Below are 23,453 nucleotides of genomic sequence, written 5' to 3' on the forward strand. Positions count from 1 at the left end.
TATCGAAGATGATCGAGTGCTCATAGCTCTTAAAGTACACATTTTAGAGCCCATGTTTAATACACATTTTAGTTTCTTGTCTTGGTTGGTATTACCACCCCTCAGACTATTATACCCCATTTTAAGATCATGTATACCGAGAATGGTATCAGCGACCACGGAACAGTTATAGCAACAATAACTACCAAAGTGTAAATAAAACGGAAAAGAAAATTTATATGTTTAAAAACCAAGAAGAGATCTAGTTGTTTGAAATCTCAAAGAGGATACTGAAACATCTGGTTCTGCAGGAGACCATGTGACCATCAAATGTTGGAGAGATACCTAATAGCTAGCACAGTTGACGGGAAGGCCCTGCATGATTGGAGTATTCGTAAGGAAACTCAAAAAAATGAAGAGACATCTCCACACTAAATGTAAAGAATAGTCCTCAGGTACAGGCAGAAAGATGCTAAAGGACATGCATCTCACTGTCAAGATGCCAATGTGTGAAGCCATCAACAATTATTGCAGCAGAATCGTATGAAAAGGCTGCTCAGAGAAGACTACTCACAGATTAGATTAGATTAATACTAGTTCCATGGATCATGAATACGATATTTCGTAATGATGTGGAATGAGTCAAATTTTCCAATACATGACATAATTAAGTTAATTTAATAACATAATTAATTTAATATAACAACTTTTTAATTAAAAAAAAATTTTTTAATAATTTTTTTCTTTTTCTCTTCATTTATATCTAAAAATGCCTCTATGGAGAAGAAGGAGTTGTCATTCAGAAATTCTTTTAATTTCTTCTTAAATACTTGTTGGTTATCTGTCAGACTTTTGATACTATTTGGTAAGTGACCAAAGACTTTAGTGGCAGTATAATTCACCCCTTTCTATGCCAAAGTTAGATTTAATCATGAATAGTGAAGATCATACTTTCTCCTACTATTGTAGTCATGCACACTGCTATTACTTTTGAACTGGGTTTGGTTGTTAATAACAAATTTCATAAGAGAGTATACATACTGAGAAGCTACTGTGAATATCCCTAGATCTTTAAATAAATGTCTGCAGGATGATCTTGGGTGGACTCCAGCTATTATTCTGATTACACGATTTTGTGCAATAAATACTTTATTCCTCAGTGATGAAATAACCCAAAATATGATGCCATATGCAAGCAATGAGTGAAAATAGGCGTAGTAAGCTAATTTACTAAGATGTTTATCACCAGAATTTGCAATGGCCCTTATTGCATAAGTAGCTGAACTCTAACGTTTCAGCAGATCGTCAATATGTTTCTTCCAATTTAATCTCTCATCAATGGACACCCCTTAAAAATTTTGAATATTCTGCCCTAGCTATATGCTTCTGTTTAAGGTCTATATTTATTAATGGCGTCATATCATTTACTGTACGGAACTGTATGTACTGTGTCTTATCAAAATTCAGTGAGAGTCTGTTTACAAGGAACCACTTAGTAATTTTCTGAAAGACATTATTGACAATTTCATCAATTAATTCTTGTTTGTCAGGTGTGATTACTATACTTGTATCGTCAGCAAAGAGAACTAACTTTGCCTCTTCATGAATATAGAATGGCAAGTCATTAATATATATTAAGAACAACAAAGGACCCAAGACCGACCCTTATGGAGCCCCATTCTTGACAGTTCCCCAGTTTGAGGAATGTGCTGATCTTTGCGTACTGTGAGAACAGCTTATTTCAACATTCTGCACTCTTCCAGTTAGGTACGAATTAAACCATTTGTGAAATGTACCACTCATGCCACAATACTTGAGCTTGTCTAGCAGAATTTCATGATTTACACAATGAAAAGCCTTTGAGAGATCACAAAAAATCCCAATGGGTGGTGTTCGGTTATTCAGATCATTCAAAATTTGATTGGTGTAAGCATATAAGGAATTTTCTGTTGAAAAACCTTTCTGTAAACCAAAGATATTCTGGCCAGATGTAAGGGCTGTTGGTGGGGCTAAAGTTACACTCTAGATACTCGTAGATGCCAGAATTTGAAATTTGGGGTTGTGAATCATAAGCAGAAATGCTGGACTTCATTTTTAAATGTCCCTTTGCGAAGAAGGACCCAGGAGTACTGCCCTAGTTTAATTCGCGAACCACTGGAGAGATGGACGACGTAGATGTTAGTGATACTGGCGTTGAGAACACCTAAAACTAGCTGGAGATGGAATCGCTGTCAGATTCTATACAAAATTTGCGGAAACGTAACATATCGTAAAGCGGATCGAACGAAAAACCGTTCGCAGTAGCTGGAAGGATGTAGAGATCACACCTGTTTAACGCGAGCACAAATGATCCATATAACTATCATCAAATACAATGATGAGCATCGCCTCTCCAATGCTAACCAGCACAAATTACAGAAACTCTAGACATGCGAGAACCAACGTGCTGTGCTGACATGGGATCCTGAAAGCCATGGGTCAAAGCAACCGGGTAGATGCAGTACTGCTTGATATTCGAAAAGCATTTGAGTCGGTACCACGCCATTACTTGTTGAGAAAAGTGGAATCATAAAGCGAAATTTGTGGCTGGACTGAGGACTTCTTGGCAGAGAGGGTGAGGCTTTTTATCTTCGCTGGAGACTCACCGACAGATGTAGAAGTAACTTGAGGCGTGCTCCAAGTATGTGTGTTGGGATCCTTGCTGTTCATGCCTCTCACACAATATTAATAGTAACCTTGGGCTTTCTGTAAATGATGCAGTTACCTATTTTATGAAGAGCTCTCTGAATATTTTGCACAAGGATTCATTTTAGATCTAGGTAAGAATTTTGAATTAGTGTGAAACTGGCAGTTTGGTTTAAATGTGCTGCGATGTCGGATAGCTACATTATCAAAGAATTCTTGTAAGAATACCTGATTCTATCGATTTTTGGGGATAAGGAATGAAAACATCACAGAATCTTAACCGTAGGCAAATAAGATGGCAGATTTCAGTTCATTCGTAGAAAACTGGGGCAGTACATTCATGTTAAGGAAAAATAGAGCACCTTGAACGAGATAGGACGTTCGTATTTGGAGGACATGTACATTGGTATGTTCTGCAGAAACGATTAACATTGTAGTCACCTCGGTTCAGCAAGTGTGATGTTACCTAATACGGACAGGGTCTGGGGCCCTGGTAACTTGTTCATGCGGGAGAGCATTGAACCTTTTTTTTTTTTTTTGTTCATCAGTCTACTGACTGGTTTGATGCGGCCCGCCACGAATTCCTTTCCTGTGCTAACCTCTTCATCTCAGAGTAGCACTTGCAACCTACGTCCTCAATTATTTGCTTGACGTATTCCAATCTCTATCTTCCTCTACAGTTTTTGCCCTCTACAGCTCCCTCTAGTACCAAGGAAGTCGTTCCCTCATGTCTTAGCAGATAACCTATCATTCTGTCCCTTCTCCTTATCAGTGTTTTCCACATATTCCTTTCCTCTCCGATTCTGCGTAGAGCCTCCTCATTCCTTACCTTATCAGTCCACCTAATTTTCAACATTCGTCTATAGCACCACATCTCAAATGCTTCGATTCTCTTCTCTTCCGGTTTTCCCACAGTCCATGTTCCACTACCATACAATACTGTACTCCAGACGTACATCCTCAGAAATTTCTTCCTCAAATTAAAGCCGGTATTTGATATTAGTAGACTACTCTTGGCCAGAAATGCCTTTTTTGCCATAGCGAGTCTGCTTTTGAGGTCCTCCTTGCTCCGTCCGTCATTGGTTATTTTACTGCCTAGGTTGCAGAATTACTTAACTTCATTGACTTCGTGACCATCAATCCTGATGTTAAGTTTCTCGCTGTTCTCATTTCTACTACTTCTCATTACCTTCGTCTTTCTCCGATTTACTCTCAAACTATACTGTGTACTCATTAGACTGTTCATTCCGTTCAGCAGATCATTTAATTCTTCTTCACTTTCACTCAGGATAGCAATGTCATCAGCGAATCGTATCATTGATATCCTTTCCCCTTGTATTTTAATTCCACTCCTGAACCTTTCTTTTATTTCCATCATTGCTTCCTCGATGTACAGATTGAAGAATAGGGGCGAAAGGCTACAGCCTTGTCTTACACCCTTCTTAATACGAGCACTTCGTTCTTGATCATCCACTCTTATTATTCCCTCTTGGTTGTTGTACATATTGTATACGACCCGTCTCTCCCTATAGCTTACCCCTACTTTTTTTCAGAATCTCGAACAGCTTGTACCATTTTATATTGTCGAACGCTTTTTCCAAGTCGACAAATCCTATGAAAGTGTCTTGATTGTTCTTTACCTTTGCTTCCATTATTAGCCGTAACGTCAGAATTGCCTCACTCGTCCCTTTACTTTTCCTAAAGCCAAACTGATCGTCACCTAGCGCATTCTCAATTTTCTTTTCCATTCTTCTGTATATTATTCTTGTAAGCAGCTTCGATGCATGAGCTGTTAAGCTGATTGTGCTATAATTCTCGCACTTGTCAGCTCTTGCCGCCTTCGAAATTGTGTGGATGATGCTTTTCCGAAAGTCAGATGTTATGTCGCCAGACTCATATATTCTACACACCAACGTGAATAGTCGTTTTGTTGTCACTTCCCCCAACGATTTTAGAAATTCTGATGGAATGTTATCCATCCCTTCTGCCTTATTTGACCGTAAGCCCTCCAAAACTCTTTTAAATTCCGATTCTAATACTGGATCCCCTATCTCTTCTAAATCGACTCCTGTTTCTTCTTCTATCACATCAGACAAATCTTCACCCTCATAGAGGCTATCAATGTATTCTTTCCACCTATCTGCTCTCTCCTCTGCATTTAACAGTGGAATTCCCGTTGCACTCTTAATGTTACCACCGTTGCTTTTAATGTCACCAAAGGTTGTTTTGACTTTCCTGTATGCTGAGTCCGTCCTTCCGACAATCATATCTTTTTCGATGTCTTCACATTTTTCCTGCAGCCATTTCGTCTTAGCTTCCCTGCACTTCCTATTTATTTCATTCCTCAGCGACTTGTATTTCTGTATTCCTGATTTTCCCGGAACTTGTTTGTACTTCCTCCTTTCATCAATCAACTGAAGTATTTCTTCTGTTACCCATGGTTTCTTCGCAGCTACCTTCTTTGTACCTATGTTTTCCTTCCCAATTTCTGTGATGGCCCTTTTTAGAGATGTCCATTCCTCTTCAACTGTCGCTATTCCTTATTGCTGTATCTATAGCGTTAGAGAACTTCAAACGCATCTCGTCATTCCTTAGTACTTCCGTATCCCACTTCTTTGCGTATTGATTCTTCCTGACTAATGTCTTGAACTTCAGCATACTCTTCATCACTACATCGAACCATATAAGGCACGAATGGTGTCATTTGGTATAGCCATCCATACGGCATTCACCTGGTTCCAATATTCATCGGAGGTGGGTGGCATCGCGTCACAGCACGCCACTCGTCATTTCACCATATCCCACACATTTTCGATTGGCGACAAGTCTGGTGATCTGGTGGGACAGGGCAAAAGGCTGACACCAAGAAGGCACGTGTTCAGGCTTGAACATGGGGTCATGCATTGTCTTGCCGAAAATGGCGTCTGGAGTGTTGTGCAGAAAGGGTAGGGTCTCGAGTCGCAGGATGTCATGCACGTAGATCACACTGCTCACTGTGCCCCGGACACAGACCCGGTGTGATTTATAATTTACCCAATACCGCGACGACACCATAAGGCCTTGAGTTGGTGCTTTACATCTTATATCAATGCAGTCTCTTTGATGTCGCTTCCCCTGTCTGTGGTGAACCAAAATACGGCCATCATTTTCAAACAAAGAGGACCTGTATTCGTCCTAAAACACTATCTGATGCCACCCCAGTGACGTCGTTCCGTTCACCATTGACGTCTAGCATGTTTCTGCACTTAATGGCAGGCGTAGGAGTGGACGACGCTAACGTATCCCATGCCGTAATAAACACCGACGGACTTTCACTCCTGGTAGTGTACGATTTGTTGCACTGTTGTACCGGAGCCAAGGAGGACGCAGATTGCTCCTGAAATGCCATTAGGATTAGGTGTCAGTTTTCTCGGGGGATGGCGTGGGTTGTGCGTCCTGATCCATCTCGTCGTGTTCTACGGCCTTCCGTGAACTATTCTGTACACACCAGTTGCACTGCCGAAGCGCTTCGTCCCTCTTTCAAACTCTCTCATCTGACGGTACGGTTCGCGCATACGCCTAGGCATCCTGCACATCAGCTCAAGTTACACTCATTCATTACCTTCGGTTTATAGCGACAACGAGAGCCGCAGGCACATTTTTCCGGTAGGTTGTGTTGCACCGCGAAGTCAATGCTGATCTTGAACCCTAGGGCCAACATAGTTCAAATGCTAAACATTTCTGCAGAACGTAATAACGTACATGTCCGGTGAATCTGAACGTCCTGTCTCTAGTTCTTCAAAATGTTATTTTTTTCTTTTGATTATGAGTGTACAACCAGTCTACACAGGAGATCACTCTCTAAACTTTCGTGGGGCGCATTATAGAATAGCCGCGCGGGATTAACCGAGCGGTCTTAGGCGTTCCACTCATGGACTGTGCGGCTGGTCCCGGCGGAGGTTCGAGTCCTCCCTCGGGCATGGGTGTGTGTGTTTGTCCTTAGGATAGTTTAGGTTAAGTAGTGTGTGAGCTTAGGGACTGATGACTTTAGCAGTTATGTCTATAAGATTTCACACACAGTACAGTACGCATTATAGAATATCATACATTTCAGTTTCGACTAATAGAAAATACTCAATGTGTACAAAGAAGAGCAGGTTAGTTCGGTTCACGGAAGAGTCTCACTGATACTGTGAGAAATGTGAACGAGCAGACGTTTGAAGATAGACACCAACGGGAAGAGTAGCACCTTAGACTGTGGTACAATACACTCTGCAACTGTTTACAGAGAAATGTAGAATACAAAAATGTGGACTAAACAAAATTTAGACGTTGTATAAAGGAATACTGAATTTCTAATTAGGAAAGCCGTGGCTACTACAATGACACTGTGTGATCCTGTTTCGAGTGTTCAGTGACCTCTGTGCGCAAATAACTTCGAAGAGATAAGATGAACCGTAAACTTACCATCGGCAGTGTACACCAGCTGCATGTCTTTCGGGTACATATCCACGAAGCGTTTGATGACGTCCACTTGCTGCATAGTCATCTCCACGGCGTCCTTGTACTGGGAGGAGCACGGCACATACGCAACCCAGAACTGCAATTATCAAAATCATAGCTATGTCGTTGAACTGCAAATATCAAAATCATAGTTATGTCGGCAGGCATTGTCTAATTAATCCTGCGATGATACGTCTGCGAGATGGCGAGAAGCTTAAGTGAAACAACCTGAACATATGATTTTGTGTTTTGTTCTTATTTCTCGAGTCAGAATATTATATACAAATCAAGGACAATGAAAAAAAAACATATAGCTATAATAATAGTCAACAACAAATAAAAACTGGAAAAAAGTGTTACTTCATATAAAATTTTTCTTGAGGAATACTCGATCACTGGTCCCTTGTGCTACTTTAGTTTCGAAATGTTGATTTTAGATTGTATTATTTCTGTTATAACTGCTTTTCTTAGGCTTTCAAAGTTTCTCTGTTACATTTTTCCGCTATATGTTGAAGGACATATGCACAAGAGACACACGTCAGTAGGAAAGTGATTTTTGTCTAATATTTCTTTTTTGCTTTACTTGTTTAGGAACATGACAAATACCCACAGGTTTGTTGAGAAGACTTTTGATGATATGGCATATCGCTGCCTAATTCTTCCTTCAATTCTGAATTTCTCACCATGCAGATGAAATCTAATGAAAACTATACCATTAATTGACGCATCCTTCCATATACCAACGTAAGTTTAATCAATACTTTGTTCCTCTTGGGCAGTTAATATATTTTTTGCTGAGGCTGAGTAAAGAGCATTCCAAAATTTATGAATCCCTGTTAAATGGTAACTGGTACTCGTTTTTTTCATTCTAAAACCTCTTGTAGAACTTTCTTATGGCATGTTGTACTGTACAAATTTATAAATCCAATTTGCTCCTTTGCTTGATGAAAACTTAATGTTTTGTACAGTTGGAAATGCCTGTAGTGAATATCATGTATCTTGGGAGTGAAATCGGATAGGTCTATAATTTTTGTTTTGTATGCCTCCTTTCTTGGGAAGGAGAATAATTACAGAATTATTCAGTTTCTTCCAGAACGGTCTGTAAATAATTTTGCAAGCTTCTTGTGAGCTGCATTCACTCCAGTTTTAATTATTGATATTGAGGACCTATTACATCTTTGTACTTGCAAAAACTTTCAAAAGGCAAGACAGCTTAAACATTTCTTTATTTACAAACAACCGATTTCGACAGACTTTGCTACATCTTCAGATCTTCAACATCTTTTGTTATAAAAGATGTGGCGTGCAGAACCATCTCAAAATGAACACATTTTATAACAAAAAGTCTTGAAGACCTGAAAATGGCACCACAGTCCATCGAAACCGGTTTTTGCAAATAAAAAAAATATATAAGCGATCTTTTCTTTAGAAAGTTTTTACCGAGTAAAAGAGATCGCTCCTTCTGATCTCTCAACATGAGAAAATTCAATGAAATATCCTTATGCTCACGTTTTCTTTACAACATTAATGAATGTCTATTCCTTATTTGATACAGCTTCCATTATTTTCTTATTTTCATTACTCTCTATCTGTATTTCCGTAAAAAGGTCTAGAAACACTTGTGTAATTTTCTCTCCATTATTAATTGATGTGTCATACATGTTTTAACTGATGAAATATGGTCTCTGCTATTATGCTCCGTTTTTTCGCATCGTTACTATTTCTATTTGTTTCTCTTATCAATTTGTCATTGTTACATATCCATAAAAACTTTTAGAAACGTTTTGGTTAGTCCAGCACCGTTTCAGTTCTCTTTCATGGAGTCCTTTTGCAGTTGACATTTTCTTTCCCTAGGTTCTCTTAACAATTGCGATATCTTTTGCATTTGCTTACGTATCTTTATGTATTAATTGCCCCTCTTGTGTATGTGAGAATAGACTTCATTTTATAAGATGCTGAACTTTTAGTTAAACTCGATCTATTATATGTTTTGATGTAATTAGTGTGATCTGCTAGTTAATCAAATACAATAAACTTGTCACATTTGTATACAAAGTGGTTTTTGGCTGGACAAGGAGTACATGTTGTTATTTATGTAGTTGGAGTATACTATCTTTACTTTTTAGTTCTCTGAAAAGTTGTCAATTTGTTATAGTCGAGGAGTAGTCTTAGACGTTTAACTAACACAATGAAAAATTGAAATTAAATAATTAATTTTTTGTTTGTTTGCTGGCATGCTTCTGTAGAAATTTAGTTATTTATTTTCGTCTTTGTAAATGTCTGTAGTCCTAGTATACACCGAAATCTCTGCGTCATACTACCACTGCACACTGCTAAAGGAACTAAAACAACATATCACAGCCCATCTCTGTTTCGTCAATAGGCCTCATCATTTTGTTCTGGATCCTCTTGCAGCATACTATAGTACTGTGGCACAGGGATTTCAGTGTGTAGCAGGACTGGAAATATGTACTTAGAATAATATGACTGACTGACTACCTTTTCTAGTGTTAATTAGAACTTTATGATTAATCCTTGTATGAAAGTTAAACAAAAGCAGTACTTTTTGTCATAAGCTCTCATTCTTAGGAACATCAATTCAAAACCATAAATTACAATTACATATTTTGTTTTAAGTCGGTAGAAATTACAAATTCTACATGTGAGTAAGGAGGTTTCAGGCAACATTGACAACATACACTCGAAAAGCACATATAAATATGTTTGTAATGTGCTGACAGACTATTTACAGGACATATACTTCTTTATTAATATATCGAAATGGGGCATTGCTACGGAACCAGACAGTTTTGTTATAATGTGGATTTTTATTTTCTTGCGAAAATATAATTCTATTAAATATGTACCTCAGTAAATTTTATTAATTTGGTATTTGTTGCATTTTATTAACATTATGCGGTTTTCAGTAAAAAGGGTTAGAATATTGCCTGAGACAAGAACACTAGTCAAACTAATTTTTACAAACTTGAATACTATGTATTCTTAACTTTTAAAGCATACTAGTCAACGTAGAACAAATAAAAATAAAATACTTGCTACATTTAAAAGTGTCGTTATGTTAATTACGTGTGGTATTGAGTAAAAGCCCAATTTAAATGTATACTGTGTAGACATGATTATTTAAGCACGCACTTTATACAGTAGCGAGATAGTCAAGTTATGAGTCAGTTGTATGTGAGAAGACCAGTACATGTATATGTACATAAATTTTATGACATATCTGAATTTTTTGTGATGAAATTTGATGTGGGATACTGAAGATGATGATAATATGTGTCATAATGGATAAAATTACATATTACCTAGTGCAGTTAGCTGCAGTCAAATCTGTATTGGGCAACCTTATAATGTACTACATAAGTTTTGCATTAGTTAACGAAGGAATAAAATACTGATTCGAAACTGTATCAACATCTAACATCTTCAAGAATCAACAAAAGAAATAAGATAATTTTTGTTAGGAACAATGCAGAGATAAATCGCAATATAATGAGCTTTTATAATAAATTCCATACCTCTGGCAGATATATAGACTACGATTAACTCATGTTGATGATATGCACTGTAACTATGGAAGGAGATAATTCACCTCCTTACATCATCTCCTATCTTCTATCATCAAACATCTAGGATATTAATATTTTTCTTCTCTGATCTTAGGTCAGACTGATAATATGTATACTAAAATATCTGATGTCCAGAACCGTTCTGTGGTAAGGTAATGTACGGTTCCAAGTTCTAAACGGAACTATTGACTATGGGGTTTTTCTGTTCGTGTATTTAGCGTCTGCAGTTCGTTGAGCTGGCAAATACCAGACAGAAAAGTAATATATATTCTTTGTTTCATGGTTTCCAATGATTTCTGTCATCTAAAATTGATTCAGAAGGAATTTTCTAAAATTTGTTCAATTGAAAGAACAAGCATTGTACATTGCTCAATTGGGGAACGATTGGGCCCTATTCCGTCAGAGAGGGAGAGCCCACGGGCGCACACGCTTTCTAGGGCCTGTGGTCGAGCGGTTGTAGGCGCTCCAGTCTGTAACCGCGCGACCGCTACGTCGCAGGTTCGAATCCTGCCTCGGGCATGGGAGTATTTCGGTTAGTTAGGTTTAAGTAGTTCTAAGTTCTAGGGGCTGATGACCTCAGATGTTAAGTCCCATAGTGGTCAGAGCAATTTTAAACTTTTTTTTTTTTTAGATGGTTCATCACGGAGGGAAATCCTGAATTAGGATCCAAAACAAGGATGGAAATAGGTGGAAACGATGGGGGTAAGCTTTGTGAAGACGAAACAGCTGAACACCTGGATGTCTAATTTCCATATGTAAGAGGGCAACGACTAAGAGCCATACTTACCCTCCCTTCTACGGAGCTTAAAGTTACAAAGTGTAGAGGTCATATGACCAACGCTAACTCGGACAGGCGGATTTAACACTTGAGTGACCTTTACTTGTTGCTCGTTAGAAGAAACTCTTGCTTCGGACAAAGTGAAAAAGGAAAGGCCGGGGATTTTTCGCACACACAGAGCGGAGACGGCTCAGTGGTCCCTCGCGCTGAGCTGGGGCGTGCGGACGATTCCTGGCCTCGGCGGATGTTTTATGTATCTGCCGGCACTCTGCCGGCAGGCATTACCGGGATCCCGGCCGCAGCCATGACTTATTTATCAAAGACGCATTTGCTCCCCCTTATCTTTGCCCGACTTGCGCACGTCGCCTTGTTAGCGCGGCCGGCGGAGGAAGAGGAAAATGAATGCGCAACTCGAGTATTTTTTCGCAGATCCGCGGAGCGTGCCTGATGGTGGCTGCAGGGTGGCGGGCCGAAACGTCTCCTCCGGAGCGCCTCGCGCTGTCGGCTGTCTTGTCCGCCCCGGCCAGCACGAGCCTCGCCCACTTTGCATCTCATATTCACGCGCCGCAGGCTCGCTTTCTGGAATAAAAGCGCCGCAGAGTACATCTCCCTCTTCGTCGGGCAGTTCAATGAAGCAATTTCTTACATTCAGATCTACGCTTCGCGTGTTAGAGGCCTATTTTGTAATTCGCTATTGAGTTTCCTGTACCAATGCAAATGCAGTGCTGTGTATGAACTCGCTGGACAAAATAATAGTTCCTTAAGAGAAAACACCGGTCGCTTTGGAGCGTGTTGATGATAGACAATTGGTGCCAAGTGGCGATTTGGTCCTCCACCACTGATCTTCATCGTGGCAGTGATGTTGTGGCGCCTCTATTCTTAAATTTAAGAGATTTTATGTAGTTTTTATGATTTCTTAGTTACTTACAAAATAGGTTGTTCAAGTACAGTGGCTCGGATTATGTAAGAGCAAGAAGAAACTAAATCGCTGAGTCAATAAAAACTACGTCAATACGTCACGAGAGCCAGCCGCTGTGGCCGAGTGGTTATAGGCGCTTCAGTCCGGAACCGCGCTACTGCTACGGTCGCAGGTTCGAACCCTGCCTCGGGCATGGATGTTCAAAAAATGGCTCTGAGCACTATGGGACTTAACATCTATGGTCATCAGTCCCCGAGAACTTAGAACTACTTAAACCTAACTAAGGACAGCACACAACACCTAGTCATCACGAGGCAGAGAAAATCCCTGACCCCGCCGGGAATCGAACCCGGGAACCCGGGGTCATGGATGTGTGTGATTCTATGTGTGACCTGTGGACGGTCTTTCATCGGGAACCGGGCAGTCTAAGGTAAAGTGATGGATTCTGAGAACCACACACATATTGGACGTCCTAGGGGACTTATGACCTCAGCTGTTAAGTCCCATAGTGCTTAGAACCATTTGAACCATTTGAAAGTCACGAGAATGTTTTTCACAATTGATATATAAGTGAGGAAAGAATGTAGACTCTTTCATTAGCATTCGCATTCTCATTCGTATCGGGTTCCTTTGTGATTTGATTCTGACTACTGTTCATTAATGAATTAATTTAGTTGTATCTTGAAACTATAATTTGAAAGCAAAGTGTTATTAAAAGTCGTATGTGTTATTTATGCAGACCCGGTCACGACTTAATATCAGAAATATGTTGAGACAGATGAGCTATGTTACAGACGAGGTTTTATGGGATAGATTTCAGTAAACTTCACCGGCACTTAATCGTACTGAATACTTGAAGAAACACCTGCAATTTTCGATATTAAGTTCAAGAAATTCGACGATTTTCCTGATAGGTGGCCCGGTCATTTAATTTTAGTGGTCTTATTCAAATGTCACAAGCCGGAGTCACAGAGATCTTTGGCGTGGTGTGGACATAGTTTATGGAAGACACAGCAATGTTTTATCTCATTAGCATTTCATATGAAAGAAAATTTTCTTGATAACAATTTATGAACCGGATATAGCACGATACCATTCCAGCTCGGTGTAGGATTTCATTGTTATAGCTAAGTAAACGAAACATAATCTCCCACAACGTACAATTTTTAAGCGTGAGTAGTAAAATTTAAAAAAATTAAGAAAAAGTTTTATATTTTTTATTTAGAGTATTAATGTGCCATTCAGCTTAATGGAATCTGCGGATGGGTTATCGTGGAGGCGTGGCAGAATGGCAGAAAACAACTATCTTTTTTAGTGGGTCAAGACCACACAGTCAATAATGCTGTCAGACTCGGTGTTGTAAGGATGCAGACCGACCAATGTGCCTACAAGGAATGTAATCCTGCGTAAGAAGAGTGGTTGTGAAAAAATACTATCCTACAGGGACGTGAGACGAGTTTAAATCCCGACAATACTGCTGCTCTTTGTGAATGTAGAGCCCGATCACACAGTTTATGAGCAAATATTGTGGTGAGAACAAGCAACTATTCTGGCTACTTTAGAATGATGCAAGACGTCGAGTGCACCGACAGTACTTTTTCTTTTCTTTTCGATTCATCAGCCATATGACTGGTTTGATGAGGGAGCCACGAATTACTTTTTTGCATCAACCTCCTCATTTCTGAACGGTACTCACACGCATCTTCCTCAATAATTTGTTGGATTCTCTCCATCCTCTGTCTTTCCCTTCAGCTTTTACACTCTACAGCTCCCTCTAGCACCAAAGGTGTTATAGTTAATGATTTCCATATGTTCCATTTCATGCCGTTTTGTGAAATTCCTCCTCATTCCTTCTCAGTTCACCTAATGTTCAACAGCCTTCTATAAGAAAACATCTCAAACGCTTCGATTCTCTTCTTTTTCGGTTTTCCCACAGTCTGTGATTCGCTATCATATAATGCTGTGCTCCGAATGTACCGGGTGATCAAAAAGTCAGTAAAAATTTGAAAACTGAATAAATCACGGAATAATGTAGATAGGGAGGTACAAATTGACACACATGCTTGGAATGACATGGGATTTTATTAGAACCGAACAAATACAAAAGTTCAAACAATGTCCGACAGATGGCGCTTCATCTGATCAGATTGGCAATAATTAGCATAACAAAGTAAGGCAAAGCAAAGATGATGTTCTTTACAGTAAATGCTCAATATGTCCACCATATTCCTCAACAATAGCTGTAGTCGAGGAATAATGTTGTGAACAGCACTGTAAAGCATGTCCGGAGTTATGGTGAGGCATTGGCGTCGGATGTTGCCTTTCAGCATCCCTAGAGATGTCGGTCGATCACGATACACATGCGACTTCAGGTAACCCCAAAGCCAATAATCGCACGGACTGAGGTCTGGAGACCTGGGAGGCCAAGCATGACGAAAGTGGCGGCTAAGCGCACGATCATCACCAAACGACGCGCGCAAGAGATCTTTCACGCGTCTAGCAATATGGGGTGGAGCGCCAACCTGCATAAACATCGTACTTTCCAGCAGGTATTTATCAGCCAGGCTGGGGATGATGCGATTCTGTAACATATCGGCGTACCTCTCACCCGTCACGGTAGCAGTTACAAAACCAGAATCACGCATTTCCTCGAAGAAAAAAGGCCCGATAACGGTAGATGTGGTAAAATCAACCCATACCGTGACTTTATCGTCGTGAAATCGAGTTTGTGCGACAGTTCTAGGATTTTCGGTAGCCCAAATTCTGCAGTAGTGGGCCTTGACAGACCCTCGGAGCGTGAAATGAGCTTCATCGGTCCACAACACGTTACTCAACCAATCGCCATCTTCCGCCATCTTTTGAAACGCTCACACCGTAAATGCCCTCCGATTCACTAAATCGCCAGATAACAGTTCATGATACCGATGGATTTTGTACGGATGGCATCGGAGGGTACGCCTCAGTGCCAATCAAACAGTAGTTTATGGAATGCTGGTGCGACGTGCGACTGCACGAGCGCTGACTTCACCGTGCGTAGACGAACCCGCTACAGTCTCTATTTCTTCCTGAACTGTCTCAGCAGCATTACGCCTTGTGCTCGGTCGGCCACTACGGGGTCTATCGTCTAAACAACCCGTGGCTTCGATCTTCGAAATCGTTCTCGCCACAGCTGCATTTGACAACGGACCTTTACCCGTTCGAATCCCCTTCCTATGGCGATAGGATCGTAACGCCGAACTAGCACATTCCCCATTCTGATAATACAGCTTCACTAAAAGCGACTTTTCAGGTAACGTCAACGTGCTGCGACTGCTGTCGCATCTGATTCTCTCCTTTTTCCCTTTATTGTGATTTTAACACCTGTACATCAGGTGGGCTGCCAGCAGCATCCTACACTGCTCTTCAGCCTCAGAGTTGACAACGAGAAGAATATAAAGATGACACATAAAGACTGAACAAAGTGGCGGGCAAAATAACAGTAGACACAGAATACAAAAAACGCGAAGCCGTTCACACTCGACGAAAAACACACTAAAAACTGTCGGTACGGCGCACAAACAGTGACGACTTCGACGGAACAGGTGAACGTAAGAGGGTGACGGCGAACACTAAACACAAACACGATGGCACACACACGAGAAACTGATGGCTGATTATCTCTCTCATTACAGCTCCTTTTATACACGATTGTCATGCGCAGTCACTGACGTTTTGCCGTCCAGCGCCATCTGTCGGACATTTCGTGAACATTTTTTTCGTTCTAATAAAACCCCATGTCATTCCAAGCATGTGTGTCAATTTTTACCTCTCTATCTACAGTATTCCGTGATTTATTAAGTTTTCAAATTTGTACTGACTCTTTGGTCACCCGGTACATTCTCTGATGTTGGAAACTAGGAGAGCTCACGAAGCTGGTGTATAAATAGGACTGACTCCCTCTTGCACTACTGATGTCATTGCTCGTATTTTGCGTTTACGTGTAGCTGATGTGACGAGCAGCCTTTTGCATTCCAAAGTCGGCAGCGAAATAGGCACACCCTGAGGGTCACCAAGGAGGTCCTCCTCCCTGATTCAAAATCTGTTACAGACTGAACGCATATATATGACGCAGTGCCTCACCCAACAAATACGTTACAGTTCCTTCTATTTTCAACTGCATTGTGTCGTAGCTAACTGAGAACATGTAAATCCACTGTCCCAATTTTTTTCCGCTAGTTGTAGCAATAGACAAGCTACCTATGTTACAGTGGACAAACTGTAGATAATCCCGATCATCCTATGGAGTACACCAATGGAATGACGCAAGAATTAAATTTTAATTATTGGTATCATGCTACAACAGAGTCTGCGAAAAATAAACTAGCGCGTGCCCCACATTCTATTTGAATTATTCGTGATTTCTGGCTAAACCCCTGGGAGAACAACAATGGAAGAGAGTCTGAATCGCTTCTTAGAGAAGGGAGGTGAACTAAACGCCACTTCGCTGACCATCTTGTTTCCCTGAGCAGATCACAGAACGTTATGCAATTCCGCTTCATTAAACTTAGTGTAGGACAGCCAACATCAAATTTTGATACCTAAGAAATGCTTAAATTAAAATAAATACTTTTATTAGTCAAATATGAACAAGGTTTATAGTGTCACTTTTAAATGAAACACATAAAATCCAAATTTAGCAAGGATTTACATTTTATCTTAGGATCACATTCCTCAATAGAGTACTAACTGAGTAACTGCGCTGCAGTTCTATTAGACCTTACCCTCCCACCCCTCTCACTGTCCATCTCCTCGCCCTCCTCTCTGCCTACCTCCTTCTCCCGTCCACCGTCTATGTCTTCCACCCCAGCTCTCTGTCCATCTCCCTTTGTCCATATCTTCGTCGATAGCTCCTCCTTTTCTCTTTGTTCATTTGCTCTTTCCCCATCTGTCATCTCCTCCTCCTTCCTCTAAGTCCATCTCCTCCTGTTGTCTCTATCTCCTCCTCACTCCCTCGCCCTTCTCTGTCCATCTCCTCATCCTCGTCTCTCTGTCCATATCTTCCTCTCTCACTCATTCCTTTCTCTGTCCACATCTTCTTCCCCATCTCTCTCTGTACATCTCCCTTTACTTTTCTCTGTCAATTTCCTCCTCTTCATCTCTTTCTCCACCACCTCTTCTTCCATTTTTCTGTTCATTTCCTTCTCCCTCTCTCTCTGTCCATCTCCTCCTCCCACATATCTGTGTCCATATCCCACATCTCTGTCCATCTCTTCCTCCGCCTTTCCTTCTCCACGTTATCACTCCCACCCCAATAGGAAGTTGCTGATTCTTACCTTCACAGTACTTCCTTCCAGACTGTAAGTAGGTATGATGTTTGGTTGAAATCGATCTGGGGCCTTAGAAGGAGCTTTCTATCTGCAACTTTGACCACATAGGCAGAGGTCGCATACATGCAACACATATTTAATATACATTTCAGACATACTTGTACATATACTGTATTTCACCTCCATCGTTAGGAAATTCCACCCTACAGTTTAGTTTTCACTTACCTTGTTGTTTATGGCTTCATTTCTCCTGAACTATATGTGGCACAACGATATAATTTTGCTGAATTCATTCAGTGGCATATGTGAACACTGTCAGGAAACTGCGTTGCGAATATAATTGTTAGTAAAAAAGTAAGAAATGAATAGATCATACCTGATGCTGAAGGAGGTGTGAGCGAGAAAAAATATCTTACAGGTTTGAAATTACGTGTATCGTTTGTTGCAGTCACCAAATGCTTTCATTGTCAAATAATGAATGAACCTAGTCCTTTTACTTGCACGTTGTACGCTTCGCGTTTTTTTACTCCCACCCCTTTTAGAGGTAGGTGATTCTTACCACCACACTGGTTCTTTCAAGACTGTAAGTAAAGTGTGGACAGAGTTTGGCTAAAATTTATCCAGTGATTTAGAAGCAGATGTGGAACAAACATACATACATATATACATACATACATACACTTTCTCAATATGCATGGATTCTCAAGTATGGCCAAGCGGTTCAAGGTGCTACAGTCAGGAACACCACGACCGCTACGGTCGCAGGTTCGAATCCTGCCTCGGGCATGGATGTGTGGGATATCCTTAGGTTTAAGCAGTTCTAAGTTCTAGGGGACTGGTGACCTCAGAAGTTAAGTCGCATAGTACTCAGAGCCATTTTAACGTTTCTCAAGTGGTTTGAGCTGCTCTGTTTTTCCACTGAAAATCTAAATTTATTAACTAGCATTTCTATGTGGCCTTCATCCTCCAATTTCTGGTAAAGAATGTTGTGCCATGATGGACATGGAACCGATTAACATGCATTTGCCTGTGGCGCTGACCAGCAACGCAACTGGGCAATAAAGAGGATGCTGTTGTCCTTCCTTGGCCCAGGTGTCCAGATACGCGGCGCACTTGCGGAGTCTTCCGTGTGGGAGGCACGCAGAACAACAGCCAGCCGGTCGGCTTGGCCCACAGGGCGCGATTGTGTTAAGCTCTTCTCAAACACAGTAAAATCCACCGTTTGCTCCATAGGCGATACACTTGAGTGTTGGTTAGCAGAGAGTAAGACAGCCTAGCTAGCATACCAAAACCCTCACACAGTGTAATTTTCGGCGTAGCGTGTGGCAGGCTCGCTAGATCGTGTCAATTGTAATGCACGCAAGCCAGCTGCTCTGTAAATGTTCTAAAATGGTTTCAAAGAATCTATTCGCTTAAAGCAATTATTGTATCGCCCCTCATTGCCGCAAAAAGTTTCAAATGACTCTGAGCACTATGGGACTTAACTTCTGAAATCATCAGTCCCCTAGAACTTAGAACTACTTCAACCTAACTAACCTAAGGACTCACACACATCCATGCCCGAGGCAGGATTCGAACCTGCCACCGTAGCGGTCGCACGGTTCCAGACTGTAGCGCCTAGAACCGCTCAGCCACCCCAGCCGGCCTCATTGCCTCATTCGTCGCCTTCATGATAAGTCGCAAATCCTTTTCTTAATGGTCTTAGCTACTGTGATATTTCTAAATATCCCATTAGCCCATTGCATGAAATTCGACTGATTTGCAATCGTTTACCTTTGTTGCAGATTGGGTCATACACTGCTTACACACCAGTGGTGTATGTAGTTGATATGATCTGAGTCTGCCCATCGATTTAATCACAATAGCCTTCCCGTCTCAAGGAATGTGTCATATCCCACTCTGTTCTGTACAACACTTTAGTTTCCAGTTCTTACTTTTCCATCCCACCACTTCACCAAATTCTCTCCCTAGAAAACCCTAAACATAAATTTACAGAGTCCAGAACATTAAAAATCCTGCTTTTATAGTTTAATGAAATATGAATAAAACCTCCCCACTTTTAACTTACGAACATTGTGCGATTTAACACTTTTTAATATTGTAAAATCAGTTTTATACAAATAATAAAGAGGATATGGAAGGAGTAAAGCTATTTGGACAGGTCTTGAATCATGCTTGGATAGCTCAGACTGTAGAGGACTTGCACTCAAACGCATGTTCCGAGGTTCGAGTCCCAGGCCGGCACACAGTTTTATATATATTTTTTAAACCAATCTGTCTGAAGAGTGGATATGTAACAGACCGCCAACAATAAAAGCCATCCCTGTAATAAAGTGCAGTGAGAATAACGAACAACATGGCGACAAACCTCGTACCACTTGGGTGATCTAGAAGCAAACAGCGAGCATTTCCTCACAGAAACCAAGCTCACCTACGTTATTTGATAGCACATCCGCAATTGGTTCATTCCACCTATATGTTTAGTTACTGAACTGACAACGGAAAGAGCGATCCTATAACTTTCTTCTCTGGAAGTGAATTATATGTGTATAAAACACTATAAAGAATATAGTCCGGACTGGCGTTTGATTCAACTGTTGCCGACATTGACTGTCGGTATGAAACGAATTGCAACAAAATGAGGTTAATAAATCTAGCCCCACTGAATATCAAAATGCCGAACAACCGACAAATTTAATTTGTTCAACATTGTAACGTTATTCTGGTTGTGCAGCAGTACTTCAGAGAGATGTGAAAATTGTGTTGCACACCAGTCTAGTGTAACATTGGTACGTTTTCTATAAATAGGATGAAAAATTGAAAGCAGATTAGAAGAGGATCAGTTTTATTCTTGAGAAGCAAGTGCATATGAAAAGCAGTTTTTAACACTGCCGTTAATAATATAGTACAGATTTTGGAAAGAAAGGCAGCATAGTGTAATAATTCGCAGCCCGACGTTCTGAGGAAGAGAGTTCCAACTAAGCTGTAACTTGTAATCATGAGACTTCCCCGAAAATTACAGAAAAAGGGTGGGTATAGTTAACAAGTTTATCAAAACTGAATATACATTTCACAGTGTTCCACGATCCTTGCTCGTTCAAAATTGGCTCATTACCGCCTGCCGGTCGCTGTTTATTTTATTTCATAAAAGGTTTCGGACAACATCGTCCATCTTCAGATCATTTCTCGTAGTTACAGAGCAACCAGTATTAACACAATTATATGTTTCACTATCATTATGGAATGAAACTTATAGTTCCATTAAGACTGGTTACCCTTTAATTACGAGAAATGATCAGAAGATGGGCGATATAGCCTGAAACCGATCGTGAAATGATAAAAAGCGCAGCGATCTGTAGACAGAAAATAAGGCTATTTTGTACTATTTACAGATGTTGCGACTCGCTTTGAAAGGGACGTCCTGTTTTAAAACCGACTGACAGCTGAGGAAAGCCAACAAGTTCCTGAGCACCGAGATACTTACGGAGGGGACTTAGAGGCCTTTCTTAGAAACAAACTGGCTTGCTGTTAAGCTGCAGCCTTCATGGCACTTCAGGAATGCAGGAAAATGACCTGAACACATGCAACTCCTAGGGAACTTCCGACAGGCAATGACACACTCGAGACTACGATGGGAATGCGGTGTGAATGGCACGCTTCATGTGGTCTGACGTGCAAGTATTATTCGACATGAAACTTAGAGTTGGCACACTAACCAAGGCTGTCGGTATAGAGTTACCAAGTGTCCGTTGTTCAATCGTTAACACTGAAAATTCAGCTGCCCACCAACGACAACACGATACGATGGGAAGAGCAAGAGTGAGATCGAAGAACAATACTCCTGAGTAGGAGCATTCTAGAGAAGAATCAAGATGGATTTAGTTGTAAGCGACGCGTTTCAAGGTGTCATTCAGGAGGTTCTTCTGGTTCATTGGAGATTCGCGTGCTGTTTCACACTGGCCATTCTGACGTTGCATTCTAGGGAATATCAGTCTGTTTTGTACATAATTTTCACAGTTCTAGTCTTATTCCTGTATTCACCCGAACTTCTACTGACATTTTCGATACCGACAGTTTTCTTTCCACATCAGATGATATTCCCTTTCTTTTAGTTATTGGATCTACGAACATTCAACTGCTAACTCATCTCTAACTTCAAATATTCCGCTTCCACAGTGTAATCGCTGCAGACATGAGCATCCGAAGGCAACGAAAGCAGTTTTGACCGGGATAACAGCATTACGCTGACCGTCGCGTGGCAGTGTCACATGGAAAGCTATCAAGGAAGCAGCTTTAGAGCTAAGCTACTCTGAGTGTCGCCCGTATAGCCACGAGTACACAGAAGTGAGGAGATAAAGGCCAACGGCTGTGACAGAATCGTTGGAGGACGACAGCCTTCATACACTGTGGATTCCACGAAATGATGAAAAGAAGGTTAATCTCTCCTCTAAATACCTAATTTTTGAGTCATGCTTACGGCAGGTGGAAATAGGCCCTAAAAACATTTTTATTTATGATCTGTGCATAATAATAAATGTCTGATCTCATTACTTTATTCAAAACATTCTGGCACCCAACGTGTTGTCATTACATTGCACTATTTCATAATACCGAGCTTATTTCGATGAAGTAGAGAGGAATATCATACGTCCTCAACTACCTGCTGGATGTATTCCAACCTGGGTCTTCCTTCACATTTCCCTCACCTCCCTCTAGTACCATGGAAGCTATTTCCTGATGTCTTAAGAGATGTCCTACCATCCCATCCCTTCTTCTTTTCAGTGTTTTCCATATATCCCCTTCCTCACCGATGCAAGGCAGCTTCAGCTGAAGTTGACGATGCGTACAACAGACAGTTGACCTCGTCGCTGAAACGGCTCAAAGTGCTCACAGTGACTGAGATCAACTGTCTGCTGTAAGCATCGTCAACTTCAGCTGAGGGTGTTATCTGACGATGGCCTAAGCATAGGTCAAAACGGTCATTTTAATAAAGTACCATCGCCATCTAGACCTTTTCTTCACTGACCTTTATTCTACTCCTTCCCCTACAACCGCATTCCAGTTCTCCAGGATTGTTAGATTTTCGTCTATATTTACGCAATGAATTATCCTTTAATTATTCTCACATACTTTCTCTATCTCTTCCTCTGCTTGCGACATCGGCACGTATACTGAACTATCGCTGACGGTGTTGATTTGCTGTCGATTCTGGTGAAAGCAACCCTATCACTGAACTGTTCACTGTAACCTACTCTCATCCCTACGTTCCCGTTCATATCCAATCCTACTCCCGCTATACCACTTCACTTCACGGACCCTCACAATATCTAAATTGAGCCTTAGCATTTCATTTTCCAGACTTTCTAGCTTCCCTGACATCATCAAACTTCTGACATTCCTTCCTCCCCCCCCCCCCCCCCCCGCCGGACGTGTAGAACGTTACCCTTTCATTGATTCTTAAGTTTTCTTCTCATGGTAATCTTCCCCTTGGCAGTCCTCTAACGGAGATCCGCATGGATGACTATACCGAAATCTTTAGCCAATGAAGAGATCGTCATGACACGTTTCTGAATTACTTGCTACATGTCCTGTGGATACACGTTATGTGTCTTTAATGCAGTGCCTTCCATTGCCTTCTGCATCCTCAGGCAGTTGATCATTGCTGATTATTTCGCCTTTAGGGGCAATTTCCCACCCCAATGGCAAGAGAATGCCCT

At 41.0% G+C, this 23,453-nt stretch overlaps 1 protein-coding gene across 1 annotated transcript in view; it reads right to left on the bottom strand.

The window, feature by feature from the left end:
- LOC126195027 (dipeptidase 1-like) overlaps positions 1 to 23,453 on the bottom strand; it is a 397,993-nt gene that overhangs the window by 276,516 nt on the left and 98,024 nt on the right. The window contains exon 4 of the mRNA XM_049933467.1: positions 7,111 to 7,243. Within this exon, the coding sequence (XP_049789424.1) occupies positions 7,111 to 7,243 (133 nt within the window). The remainder of the gene's footprint in view (positions 1 to 7,110; positions 7,244 to 23,453) is intronic.

Source organism: Schistocerca nitens, chromosome 7 (genome assembly GCF_023898315.1).
Source record: "Schistocerca nitens isolate TAMUIC-IGC-003100 chromosome 7, iqSchNite1.1, whole genome shotgun sequence".
Classification (NCBI taxonomy): domain Eukaryota; kingdom Metazoa; phylum Arthropoda; class Insecta; order Orthoptera; family Acrididae; genus Schistocerca; species Schistocerca nitens.